This window comes from Pogona vitticeps, chromosome 3 (genome assembly GCF_051106095.1).
Source record: "Pogona vitticeps strain Pit_001003342236 chromosome 3, PviZW2.1, whole genome shotgun sequence".
In the NCBI taxonomy this organism is placed as follows: Eukaryota; Metazoa; Chordata; class Lepidosauria; order Squamata; family Agamidae; genus Pogona; species Pogona vitticeps.
In genome coordinates this window covers 6,460,922-6,474,883 of record NC_135785.1, presented here as the reverse complement: position 1 = coordinate 6,474,883, position 13,962 = coordinate 6,460,922, and the positions used below count along the sequence as shown (strand labels likewise).

The following is a 13,962-nucleotide window of genomic DNA, read 5'->3' as shown; positions in this document are numbered from 1 at the left end:
GACCAGCTGAGCACAGATGTGCACCACATAAGAGAGAGCTGGGTGATTAAAACCTTAACTCCAGTACAGTCATTCTTCTATTCACCCATATGTAAGGGGTTAGAAACAATGAAAGAAAGAAAAAAGAACTTTCGAGCCATATGCCACTAACCTGATCTTTCACATTTTTATAAGTATTACATATCCTGTTCTTGAAACAACAGTCTTCTCGACTATAGAAAACCCAGCTGACTAAAGACAATTTTTACCTTGCACAAACACCCGGATGATCATTACTCCGTTCTTCCAGTGCTAAAAAGTATGGCGAACCTGCAGCAATGGCATCCACCATCTGGCTGCCCTATCCAACGATTAAGTCCTCCTCCAGGAAGCCTGACGATTGTAAGGAGAAAGGCAAGGGAAAAAATGATGGGAGAATGAGCTCATCTATAGGTCTTCTTTTAGTTAACGGACAGAGTTTAAGCCAAAGCCTTCCTAAGAAAAGGTGAGGTGTGAGACAGGATTTGAATGGAGACGTGTACAACGCTCGGTACCTGAGAAATGGAAAGGAAGGCACCTCCCATCCATTCCAAGAACAAAAACCAACCAGACTGGCAATTAGATCTTACTTCAACAGCAACAATTGGATGGTGTCCTTCATCACACTGGAGGCTGCAGGCTAGTTTTGCAGCCCTGGAACAAGCTATGCGGCATATACTGTACATGGGAACAGGCAACTAAGGCTAGAGGAGAAGTCAGGATGTGGCCACCAAAGCCCTCCAGCATTTGCCACTAGAGGCAATCTCTTCACTGTACTTAATGGCAAGGCCAGCACAGCTGGCATCAAATAGCTCTGCTCAAAACACAGGCCAGGTACTCCAGAGAGGCGCCAAATAAATTCAAAGACAGAATCTTCCTGACTGTTTTAAGGAGCTGGCTGGCAGATGTTGGGCAGAGTCAGCAAGGCAGGGCCTGGAGCTCTGAAGCAAAGCAGCCCAGCCGCTTAACCAGACAGGCAGCATGGGAAAAATTAGTAAAGCAAATAAGTCATTCCGCACATCAGACAACACTGTTGTCACATTCTCTCTCAATTCTCCACAGAGTCAATTTTCAACCACCAGAGGGAATTAGCCAACCACATGAAGCAAACCAAGGGGTTGCTCTAGAAAATCGCCAGCAAACAAAATGTCAGTTTGGGATACAAACCATGGGTAGGCTGTCAGGGAAAGAAGGGGAGAGTGTAACAACAGCCACTTGATGGGATCCCCAGCTTAACGTGCTGCAGTCCTTTTTTCTATTTGGAAAATGTGTCTGGTTGGATGACAGAGGCCCCTGGCACAAATTTCAAACAGGACACACAATAAAAATAAATCAATCGACTGATCTGCCCGTGTCAACACATTTCCTCCATGCACATGTGCACAACAGAAGGCTGCCAAATACCAGCAGCGTCTGGCCGGCGGGATGGGAATTCCAGCAGCGCTTTCTTTGTTCTCGTCTCTGCAATGTTCTGCAATGCTCAGCCGTGAACTCACCTAAGAAAACTGGGTGATAATTAAGCAACACTGGCTTAATCATCAAACCAGCAATTACATGAGGTACTCATTTTCACTCAACAGCTGAGACCAAGGGGCTGGTTAGATCTTAAAACTTGAAACACCAGCTGGAGAGAGGAGGGGAAATTTACCCAACCACCACTATGCCCCACTAGCAGAAGGACTTTGGCTTGGATTTTTTTTTTTTTTTAACAAGGGACTGTAGCCCCACAGCAGAATGTTTACAGGAGGGGCAGGCTTCCCAGCCCAGGTTTCTCGGGCATGGCCAACGGGGACTTTTTGTCAGGGCCAAAGTCAGTCTAGAGTAGACGTGAGAAACTGGGAATTCTGCTTCCTTCTCCTAAAACTGGGAATCTGAGCAGAAGCCAGGAGACAGCTGGTGATTACTGAACAGGAAAGGACTGAGAGTCAGACACCTAGCATTTATGCAGGGTTAACCATTGAGAGAATTAACATTTATTTTATCAAATACTGTAAAGGAAAAATTCACACAAATAACAGCTGTTTAATGCTCAGTTTGTTATTGCATTTTAAAACATATTTCACCCTTCTCTCAAGGAGTTAAAGGCAACCTGCCTGACTTCAGCCTCAGGACTCTGAACACTAGAGATAGTGATTGGGCCAAAGGTATCCAGTGGAGGTCTGGACCCAAGATTCCTCGCCTGCAGTCCCTTTGCCTCGGCTACTATAAGCTGAGTATTTACAGCACCATGTTGTCTCACAAAGCCAAGCCCCGTGGTCTGTCCATATGCCCCTCTTTCAGATTTAGAGTCTCTGATTCTTAGCAAAAAGCAAAGTGTGCTGCTTATATACCGCCGCATAGCGCTTCAAGCACTCTCTGGGCGGTTTACAACTTAATTATGCAGGCTACACATTGCCCCCCACATTGCCCCCCCCCAGCAAGCTAGGTACTCATTTTACCGACCTCGGAAGGATAGAAGGTTGAGTCAACCTTGAGCCGGCTACCTGGGATTGAACCCCAGGTTGTGAGCTGCAGTACAGCGGTTTAACCACTGAGCCAAGAGGCTTCTTTAGGATTATTAGTCACATTTACATTAGGCATCCTTCAGTCTCGGGAGACGATGGTAACGTGCTCTGTATGGAGGACTTGGAACAGCGTCTAGTGTGGCTGAAAAGGCCAATTCAAGAGTGACCATCCCTTCCACACTGAAGACAAATCCAATCTGTCCCTTGTCCAGCTCCCTGATTTGGTTGTTTAGGATTTTAAGCCACCACAATGTACATGAAACTACAGAAGGGGAAGTAGGAATAATGGAGGAGCTGCATGCAGTGAGGCTGGGGATGAGGCAGGATCTGGCAACAACTAAGCTGAAGGGAAGTCAAATGTGATCCTCCACTCCTAGGTTTGTATGGCTCCAGACTCCAAAATTATGTGGGAAATTTGAGAACAAAAACAGCCTAAGCTCATAATTCTGATTTTTTCCAAGCTTCCTTAAAACTGCGAAGATTTATCATCAGAGCAATATAATGCTGGCTTGGAGTTTAGGAATTTGATGCAGTTTGGAAAGGGGCCTGGTACTCAGGAATGAACGCTACCTTTGCCACAGGACAGGAAATGCAGCAGCAGCTCAGTTCCAACCTGCAGTGGTTGTGACCCTGAACAGCCAGCTGTCTGGATAATGAATATGTTCTCTTTCCTGGAAACTCAAACAGCTCAAAGAAGTCTTTTTCAAAACCTTCCTTCTGAACCAATTTGCTATGTGTATTATTTATGCGCAGGTTTTCACACCGTGTGACCCCAGAAAATCCAAACAACATGCACTACGGCTTCACACTCCTCTTCTCTTCACACTCTGTGTCTGAGACAGCAAAGAAAGAGGGTGAATGGAGTGTTTAGATAACTAGTGAGTTGTCTTTGGTTTGGCGGGTGGGTCCTAAATTGTGCAGTGCTGTCCTTGGAAAGTGCTTAGATCCTCTTCCTTCCAAAGCTAGATAGAAAATGTTTATGCTATAAATAATTATTCATCTTTCTGGCATATTAACTGGAAAATAAGCAGGGTAGATTTTAAAAAATCAGGGACTTTTAAATCAATTTGAATCATGATTTATTTATTTTTAAAAAATTATTTAAATCAAATACAGTGGTGCCTCGCTTAACGATTACCTCATTAAACGACAAATCCACTTGAAAGTGAGGTTTTTGCAATTGCTTTTGCGATCACAAAACGATGCTTCAATGGCCAAAAATCGATTTACAGTGATTGGTTCCCTGCTTCGGGAACCGATTCTTCACATTACGACGATCTGAAAACAGCTGATTGTCGGGTTTCAAAATGGCCGCCTGCTGTGCAAAAGGACTCCTTGCTATTTTTAGGAGGCATTTTTCGCTTTACAGGCACCGGAAATGGCCGCCCTATGGAGGATCTTCGCTGGACGATTAGGTATTTAGCCCACTGGAACGCATTGAACTGGTTTTCAATACATTTCAATGGGTTTTTTATTTTTGCTTGACGAGGATTTCGTTTTACAGCGATTTTGCTGGAATGGATTATCCTCGTCAAGTGAGGCACCACTGTACAATGTATTCTCGAAGGCTTTCATGGCCGGGATCCGATGGTTGTTGTGGGTTTTCCGGGCTGTTTGGCTGTGTTCTTAAGGGTTTTCTTCCTAACGTTTCGCCAGTCTCTGTGGCCGGCATCTTCAGAGGACAGGAGTCAGAACTCTGTCTTTGCTCTGGTGCAGTTTGTTTGATTACAGCAGCCGTGAGAATCAGCAATTTCCTCAGCAGGCACAAAAGATCACAGAATAACCAAGAGACCCAGGACTAAATGAAACCCAGGCACACAGGGAGCTCTTAAACACACTGCACAAAAAATTCCAACACTGGCAAAATGGGATGCTTTCTATGGAGACCCACCACATTCTGATTTGTCACTAACAGGCAATTACTGCACCCGAGCTGTTGGCATGGCCTAGCTTTAAATCTGATAGTTTCATCTGGGTTTTACAGAACTTTTTTTCCTGTTACCGATCTTTTCTTTAGAATTTTCTTAACGTTATGTCTTACTACAAAATAGTCATGTTGATACAATGGGGGGGTTAACTTAACTAGGAGGGATATATGTAGGGGATGTTTTCCATAAATGACAAGGCAGGCAGCCTTCCAAAAGAAGGGGAAATAGGAAAATACATAATTATTCTTTGAAAATGCCAAATTTCCAACTTTTTTTCTTGACAACCACAAAGGCCACAAGTTACTACATTGTAAATGAAAACTTTAACTCTCAGCATACTTTATTATAAAGTATATGCTGATTTTGTAGTTCAGTTGCCACTGGGAAGATTACAGGGCTCCTAACAGTACTATGCAAAACAAGGCAGAACCAGACAAGCAAGGAAAAGATTTATAAAGCAACGTCCATAATAAAAGAATTAGAGAAACTATTCATCCTAACAAGGTTCCAAGATACAGTTCATCTTTCTGACTGAATCAGACTGAATGATGGAATCCATTACAAATAATATTTAGGACTACAACAGTCTATAATAATAATAATAATAATAATAATAATAATAATAATAATAATAATTATTATTATTATTATTATTATTATTATTATTATTATTATTATTATTATTATTATTATTATTATTATTATCTGTACCCCACCTTTCCACTACTAGTGCGCAATGCAGCTTATGATCCTCACAAAGGAATAAAAATAAATAAAACCAAATTTAACCAAAAAATCATTAAAATCAAGTAAAGCCATCCCCACCATGAAAACCATTAGCATTGATTAAGTAGAATTTAAAAGAACTGCAGAAGAGATCACATGCCAATTTTAAAACATGTGTTTTACGTCATTCTTAAATATGAAGAAACTTATTACAACTCCATTGCTGCACAGAAGGCCCTTTCCTGTGTTCTTATTAGCCAAGCCTCTGCAACTGTTGGTATTCTTAAAGCCTCTCCTCATGATCTTCAGATCCAGACAGATTCATAACAGACAACTTGTCCCTTATATAGGCAGATCACAAGCCATTCAAGGCTTTAAATGTTAAAACCAACACTTTGAATTGGGCCCTGTAAGCAGCTGTCAGCGGGAACAGGTATTTCTGTAACACAGTCATATGACCACAATATACAATAAGCCAGTTAGCTGCCCAGCTGCTGCACACTACACCAATAGAAGGCTGCAGAAAGAAGAGGCAGACAGACAGTAAGTTAAGGAGATGAGATAACTTTTATACACATACTATGGCTGCCCCTGCAATCTATGGGGGACTGAAAACAAACGATCACAGTAGTCTGTATTGGGGGGGGGGGGGGGCTGAATAGCCTTGCAGCACTGAAAAGATAAAAAAAAGATTTATTTGGTACACATGTTCATGGACAATAGTCCATTTCAAGTGGGCTACAATGCAGGACCTTTTATGCCAAACAACACTTGAAATGGCACAAGATTTTTTAATGTTTTTAAACTAAACCAGTAGCACAACACAGAGAAAATCATTAAAAGCAGATTTACTCGCAATATATCAATATCTGGGATCCAATACCAGGCACTTTGCATATTCTTACTACCTAGAATGGTTCTAGCTGTTATTCTAAGCCTGTTCCTTACAGACTCAGTTCCTTCCGCATACTGTATTTTTCTTTTACGCAAGGCGCTTCATCACTATCAAATTCATTTATCTATCCATATAATAAATTAGTATTCCATCCTTCCTCCAAGAGACATGGAAAATGCATGCAATCATCAGCACAACCAATAATGGCAGTGAGATGAGGACTTCCCACCACGATTCAACATCACTCTTGCGTTGACTTGCAGAGTCATCCTTACCACTCCATTAGGCTCAACATTTTAGTCATTATACCATCAAATTCCACTTCATCCAACAATATTCTTTCTGCGTCTGAGCCTAAGACAGACTCTGATGAATGGCCCAACTCAGACCTGGTGTAAATCATAGCCCAGAGTTCAAAAAGAACTGGAATCCCTGTCTGTAAGGTAGGAATTTAGGTGACTCGCTCTGTAGGATGACAACAAATACTGTATAGAAAAAGATCAGGCAAAAGAAAAGCCCTGCTGTTCATCCTGAGTTTGCATAGCATCCGCACTTCTGCCCTTCTTTTTCCCCTTCTTTGCTCCTTCCCAACCTACTGGTCGGGCTGATCTCTCTTCTTATGTTAACTGCAACTAGACATCAGCCAGCTCTTCTCTAAATTAGATCTTCTCCCTTCTTCTGCTGGGAGAAGCACAGGGCTGAGCATAACAACATTCCAGGCCCCCACACCCTGCGCCTTTATTGTCATGCAGAGAAAGATGGATTCTCCTCTGAATAGAAGTGGGGCCTAGGCACAGGCAGGCTGGGTCACATTACATAACTGCCCATTATTACTCATACACTGGCCATTATTAAGCTGACATCTTGCAAAATTTGCTTTGCAAACATCCCCCTTCTCATGGGGATTAGAGTGTGTGAGGCTTTTTTCCATAGCTGCTTCTATCTACTTCATGTTCCCAAATCAGTCTGGTTTACAGTCTATTGCTAAGCGCTTCCCATTTGCTCTTCCATTTACCTCCACCCCTCTCTGTGGAACCATTTCTAAAACACCCAACACATATACCACTCTAAAATCTGCTACTACCCACACTTCATATAGCATTCATGCTGTTGATTCTACAGTATTTATGTTCTTTTACCATGAGTTACATAGTACATCACAGCAGATCAAGTGGGCATTTTGAGAAACAATTTTAGTTACTTTTTGATGTACATTTTAAGGCTGACACCTTAAAACAGCAAAACTCCTTGGAGCAGCTTAAAGACAAAGGTTGTATCTGATGTATGATTTTAGAGACTCCTTCCCTCACGCCCCACCCCGCGAAGTCCATGAAATTTCATGCCAAATGGAACCTTTTAGTCTTTAAGGGGCACAGGACACCATATATCTTCTACGAGTATTATAATAATAATTTTAGAACTGCAGAGCAGGAAGAAACTCTATGGAGTCCTGCCCGGCAAGAAGGCACAGTGGGGAATCAAACTCCCAATGTTTACCTAAAACCACTGAACTATCCAACCTAACACCACCACATTGAGAAGAACACATAATGTACTCTTAAAATAATTGGCTCTTTATTTGTATGACTTGGGCTCTAATGTTACCACTATCACTGGTATCTTCTACAGCCTGGGACAAGTCATTTCCACAGGACTCAGTTCCTGAATCTTCAGTAATAAAAAGTTTATCTTTGGTATTGTTCGTTCGTTCATTTAGTTGTTTAGTCGTGTCCGACTCTTCATGACCCCATGGACCAGAGCACGCCAGGCCCGCCTATCTTCCACTGCCTCCCAGAGTTGTGTCAAATTCATGTTGGTTGCTTCGCAGACACTGTCCAGCCATCTCATCCTCGGCCGTCCCCTTCTCCTCTTGCCGTCACACTTTCCTAACATCAAGTTTTTTCCCCAAGGAGTCTTTTCTTCTCATGAGATGGCCAAAGTCGTGGAGCCTCAGCTTCAGGATCTGTCCTTCCAGTGAGCATTCAGGGTTGATTTCCTTTAGAACTGATAGGTTTGTTCTCCTTGCAGTCCAGGGGATTCTCAAGAGCCTCCTCCAGCACCACAATTCAAAGGCATCAATTCTTCGGCGGTCTGCTTTCTTTATGGTCCAGCTCTCACTTCCATACATCGCAACAGGAAAAACCATAGCTTTGACTATTCGGACTTTTGTTGGCAATGTGATGTCTCTGCTTTTTAAGATGCTGTCAAGATTTTTCATCACTTTCCTCCCAAGAAGCAGGCGTCTTTTAATTTTGTGGCTGCTGTCTCCATCTGCAGTGATCATGGAGCCCAGGAAAACAAAATCTGTCACTGCCTCCATGTCTTCCCCTTCTATTTCCCAGAAGGTGATGGGGCCAGTGGCCATGATCTTAGTTTTTTTGATGTTGCACTCTCCTCTTTCACTCTCATTACAAGGTTCTTTAATTCCTCCTCACTTTCTGCCATCAGAGTGGTATCATTGGTATAGCTTTGTTTAAGAGTAATGGATTATTTAAAAATATGTAAAGCACTTGCAAATTATTTTCCAGAGTTTTCATAGCTGATTAACTACAACTAACAACACCATCTTTGTTTGATCTATTCTAGGAGTTATCAATACAATAATAACTGTTTCTATGGCTGTTTCATTAAGGCACCATTATTCAAGCAATTCAACAAAATTAGCACAAGTTCAAAAACCATCCAATAGCTTTATTTCTGCTATTATATTTCTCTACTGTTATTTCCATTTAGAAGAAACTTGCCATAAGCAGAAAATCCTAACACCAGAAATCTGTGTCTCCAGCAACATTTATTATATGAAAACACATTTAAAAGGCTAAATCAAAGTAGACCCAATGAACAAAGCAAATACTTGAATCATGAATCAAGTGAAACTAACAATCGAACTGAGCCCTTTATGTGGTAAAAACTGGGAACAGAATGGTATATAGTTGTCCTTTTTCAAAATCCCAATATGTCATTAAGAGGTTCTACAGAAATCTTTTCCCACAAAGCAAAATGGCACAGAACAGAATCCTAGTTAAATTGTTCTGTGACTAAAAAGAAAATAAGTCCAAATAATTTATATCTGGCAAAATCTAGTATAAACTAGATCCGGACATTGAAATAATTAATTTAAAGCTTCCTATCCCTATTTAAGGATGAGATAGTTGGACAGTGTCACCAAAGCGACCAACATGAATTTGACCAAACTCCGGGAGGCAGTGGAGGACAGGCGGGCCTGGCGTGCTCTGGTCCATGGGGTCACGAAGAGTCGGACACGACTAAAGAACAATCCTTTTTTAAAATCTCCCTCCTCCCCCCCCCTCCCATTTAGGTTCCAAGGCTCTCTGGGGAAGCCTTTGGTAGTCCTGAGATTTGGGGGAGACTTTAACAGTCAAACATTATTGCCAGACTGATGCTGCGGGGATTGGGGCTTCCAGTATAGATCCAGTGATGACCTTCTACTATTAAAGCCCCCCCCCCAGCTCCTGAAAGTCTTCCCCAGGGCAAAAGGAAACCCTAGGGAACCTCACAGGTGGAAGTGGGGATCAAAAGTGCCTGGAACTAGTGCAACTGTGCCAATAGGATTTTGCTCAATATGATTTGGACTTTATTTCTTTTTAATCATGGAAAGATTCGGTCAGGATTCTGTTCTGCAAAAGCCTTTACGGGAGAACCCCTTTATCTACGGGATCGATATCCGCTGATTCACTTATCCACGGTCTAAAAATATCAACAGTGCTTTCTGAGAGGCACTGGGCTTCACCTGGTGTCTCTTACGCCAAATTGAACATAATGAATCTCTAACTGCTAACTGACTCTAAAACAAGGCAAAAAGCTCTATCAAAAAGTGTGTTTTTACACACTCAATTTTCCCATTTCCAACTAATTTGTTTGCTCAACACTGAGGAAATGTACAACTTTATAATTTACCTATGTAAGGAATTCCTTATAAATGGATAATTTATGATTTAGGCCCAAACTGAGTATTTTATTGTTATGCACCACATTTGTATTATACTCTATCTCAAAGTGCTTAACATGTCAATCTATGGGATATTCTTATTTTATCCCCACAACAAACCTGCAGAGTTGGTTAGGGTGAGGCACAAAAAGCAGCTGATCAAGGATTTGAATTCATATCTTCTGGGTCCAAGTTTGGCATTCCAGTTATTTACCCATCTTAGCTCTTTGCTGTAGTGCAGAATACAAACATGTACACTTTGGTGTTTGGAACACGGACAAAAAGCCCAAAAAACCTACAACAACCATTGGATCCTGGCTGCGAAAGTCTTCAAGAATACAATGTACACGTTGCCTTCTTTTTTTCACAACTCTTACATTTTTTAGCACACATGGCAACAGGGTTGCAATAAAACTGTGTCAATTATTTCCAGGGTAAGATTTGAAAGATCCAAATCTGCTGCCTTATAAAGAACATATTGACAGCACGTCCTCTATGCATATAAAAAAGGCAAGCACTCATAGGCATTTAGCAACATACAGCAAAACCTCAGTTGAAATACTAGAAGTTAAGGAGGGGGATCAAATATACTGAAATCAACAGAAACCAACAATGACAAATCCAACCTCAAGCAAGCATATGGCACACAAGTTTTTCATCATCATCTCTGGGTAGTGTGTATCATGGCCAACTTCTCAACAGCCAATAAACCTAGTATATCAAGACCAACCATTTATGTGGCTACAATACAGAGATTATTTCTCTCAGATTTATTCATGAAATTCTCCCTAAGGCTTTATAGAGGCTTCTGAACATTTGTTTTGGGGGCTAATCCAGTTTCTGGACCATCTACAATTTGAGAGAAAACTATACAATTATGTATTTTTCAGAATGCAGCTGAAGAAAATTACAAAATTCAGTGTCTCATGAAAAAACAGATTACCAATAAGAGAAATTTTAGCTTAGCCTTCTTGCTACAAGATTTTGTTTTTTATACTGGGGACCATAAACATTTCTATGTAAAGAGACACTGTACCAAGTTTGCTGCTATGTTAATTTTTTCTGAAACTGAAGATCAGCTCTTCAAGGACAACTGAAAAGGAAAAAAGCATGACCTTTTCAAAAGAAGACACGGTGTCTGGGAGGTGGCATGTGGTAACTAGCAGAATGTGTCATCACAACTGCAAAAAAAAAAACCCTGTTAACCAGCTTGTTGACCAGTTCACATAAATAAGTCCTAGCATAAGTTGCAGATCCTAGAAAACAGAGAGGAATATTTGAATATTGGGCAAGACAGCCAGCAAAGGGGAGGATCCTAAAAGCAATAGAAACCTAGGAAAAACATTCCTATCAGAAATAGAATTTAGAAAAATAGCAAGAGAAGAAATGTGTTTGTTATTTTCAAGAAACTGAAAGATGGTTAAGAAAAGGGAGGGAGGGAAGAACAAACATGGGTAATGGAAAGAAAAGTGGTGGCACCGAAAAAGCAACAACAGCTACACATTCCTAATTTGCTGAAGAGGAATGTCTTTGTGTCTTGAGACATACAATCAGAGTCTGGAAAATTACAGAGCTTTCCAAATAAGGAACAATTGTGGGAGGGACAGGCTAACCCACATTAGAGTAACCCCAGAGAAAAGGTCAGGGTTCCCTAAAAACAGGATCTAGGAAACTGGGACTGGCCCACAGGAAAACAAGCTCTTCTGTAGTTCTTCAGACACAGCGCCTTGCTGTCAAAAGAATATCCCAGCACATGGAGTGGGTAAATGGAGGGTGGGGGATCCTTCATCTGGGAGGGTTTCAGCACACCAGGGTCGATGGGGAGGATGGAAAAAGGTAGACAAAGTAGGGAGTTTTACTGTTGGGACCTGAGGCTCTCTTCCTGTATGGCAAAAAAGTCACACTCCAGTGAGCCTGAATACTGTAGTACTGAAAAGGGCAATTCTGAACGGCCACCTCTGTTCTTGATGCTGCAGAGAATCCTAAGGAGAGCTTTCTCTTCAGATAGGGATAAGCACCGTGGAGCTCACCAGATGCTATGGACTGCAACTTCCATTATCCCTTAACTTTGTTTATGTTGTCTCGCTGCCTAAGGTTGACGAGCGCTGCCATTGTATGACTTCTGTAGAAATGGAGTGTAATCAATTCAAGCTCATGCTGAAAAGAAATTTAAAAAAACAACAACAACCCCAAAGAGAAATAAAAATTTGTGATACCTTTAAGATTAAGGATTTTTTTCCAAGAGTTCTCATAGTTTACCACAAACCCCTTCGTCCGAGGCAGTGCAGAAGTGGACTACAAATCCACCTCCCGTTAAAAAAAGTCTGCCAGTGTTAGACCTGCCATTGCAGCATCGTCTAGTGCCTACTCTTTTATTTTATTTATTTAACAAAAGCATTTAAAAACAAAAACAAGACATTTTGTTGGTCCCTGAGCACGGCCTGTTTTGCCCGCTTCTCCACTTAAAACTCACCCCATCTAATTTTTCTATGTTTGTACATGTGCAAACCTTAGGAGTTCCTCCAGGCTAGGCAACACTTTTCTTTTGCTCATGTATGTATGTATGTATGTATGTATGTATGTATGTATGTATGTATGTATGTATGTATGTATGTATGTATGTATGTATGTATGTATGTATGTATGTATGTATGTATATTTCAATCCCATCTCCCTCCTGCATGGGGGGAGAGGCAACTGCAAGAGAATAACATTGCTGCTTCTTTGCAAAAAAATAAACCTTTTCGTCTCAAATCAGAGGTGCCACGAGATTCCTTCCCCCCCCCACTATCCTCTTCTTGTTGTTTTGGGCTCTCTCTCTCTCTCTCTCTCTCTCGTGTGTGTGTGTGTGTGTGTGTGTGTGTTTAGTGGAGTGAGGAAGTGTGTGTGTGTGTGTGTGTGTGTGTTTTTAGTGGAGTGAGGAGAGGGTCCCTGAAAAGGCTTCCTCGCCTGGGAGAGCATGATTGTTTGAATGAGGGGAGGCGGGGAGGCAACCCCACCCGGAGGAAAGCGCAGCACACGCCTGCGGTGTCTTCTCCGTTACCCGGGGAAGGGAGAAGGAGAAGAAAGCGGAGCGGGGATGGGATGGGATGGGGGGGTTAGAGAGGGGTTGCGACGGGAGACACACACAAACACACACACACAGATCCTCCTTTGCCGGTGGAGCCGGGGAGGCACCTGGCCCGAAGCGAGCCAGCCAGCCAGCCAGCCAGCCAGCCAACGGGGCCCGGCCCTTCATTGTCCGCGGCCGAGGGGACCCGGAGCCGCTCGGGGGGCCCTTTGTAAGGAAAGAAAGAGAGAGAGAGAGAGAGAGAGACGGGTGGGGTGGGGGGAGACCCCGGCTTCTCGAAAGCCTCACCCAAAATCGTCGTCCATCGACTTGAAGTAGAACTTGTAGTTGGGCCGGTTGAGGAGGGCCTTGAAGTCGCCCAGCGTCACCCGCTCGGCCGCGATGGGCAGCTTCACCAGGTACGGCGTCTCCTGGTCGTCGAGGTGGTAGATGATCTTGGTCTCCGCCGCCGCCATGGCCGCGATGCTGGTGGTGGTGGTGGTGGTCGTCGTCGTCGTCCTCCTCCTCCTCCTCGCCGGGAGCGAGGCTTCGAGCGCGGCCCGGCGCCGCCGCCGCCGCTGCTGGCCCAGCCGGGGCCTAAAGACCGGAGCGTCCCCCGGCGGGCTGGACCCGCGAGGCTTCTCCCTCCGTCCGTCCTTCCCTCAAGCCAGGGGGCGGCTTCCGGGGCCCAGGCAGGCCTCTTCTCGCGCCCCACGGCCGGGCTCCGGCTCGCCTCAAGAGCGCCCACGCCGGCCCCGGCGACGCCTCAGGCGGGCGGAGGCGGGCGGGCGAGCGAGCGAGCGGCCGGCGACCGTTCCCCCCACCTCCGCCCCGTCAGCCTTCGAGGAGTTCCACCCACCCACCGCCGCCGCGGTCTCGCCGTCCCGCCTCGC

At 43.5% G+C, this 13,962-nt stretch overlaps 1 protein-coding gene across 2 annotated transcripts in view; it reads right to left on the bottom strand.

Moving 5' to 3' along the window:
• The window catches only part of DVL3 (dishevelled segment polarity protein 3), a 49,538-nt gene extending 35,853 nt beyond the window's left edge, over positions 1–13,685 (bottom strand). For both annotated transcript variants that reach the window (XM_020813506.3, XM_020813509.3), the window contains exon 1: positions 13,379–13,685. In XM_020813506.3, the coding sequence (XP_020669165.3) occupies positions 13,379–13,545 (167 nt within the window). In that variant the 5' untranslated portion in view covers positions 13,546–13,685. The remainder of the gene's footprint in view (positions 1–13,378) is intronic.
• Positions 13,686–13,962: the final 277 nt, after the last annotated feature.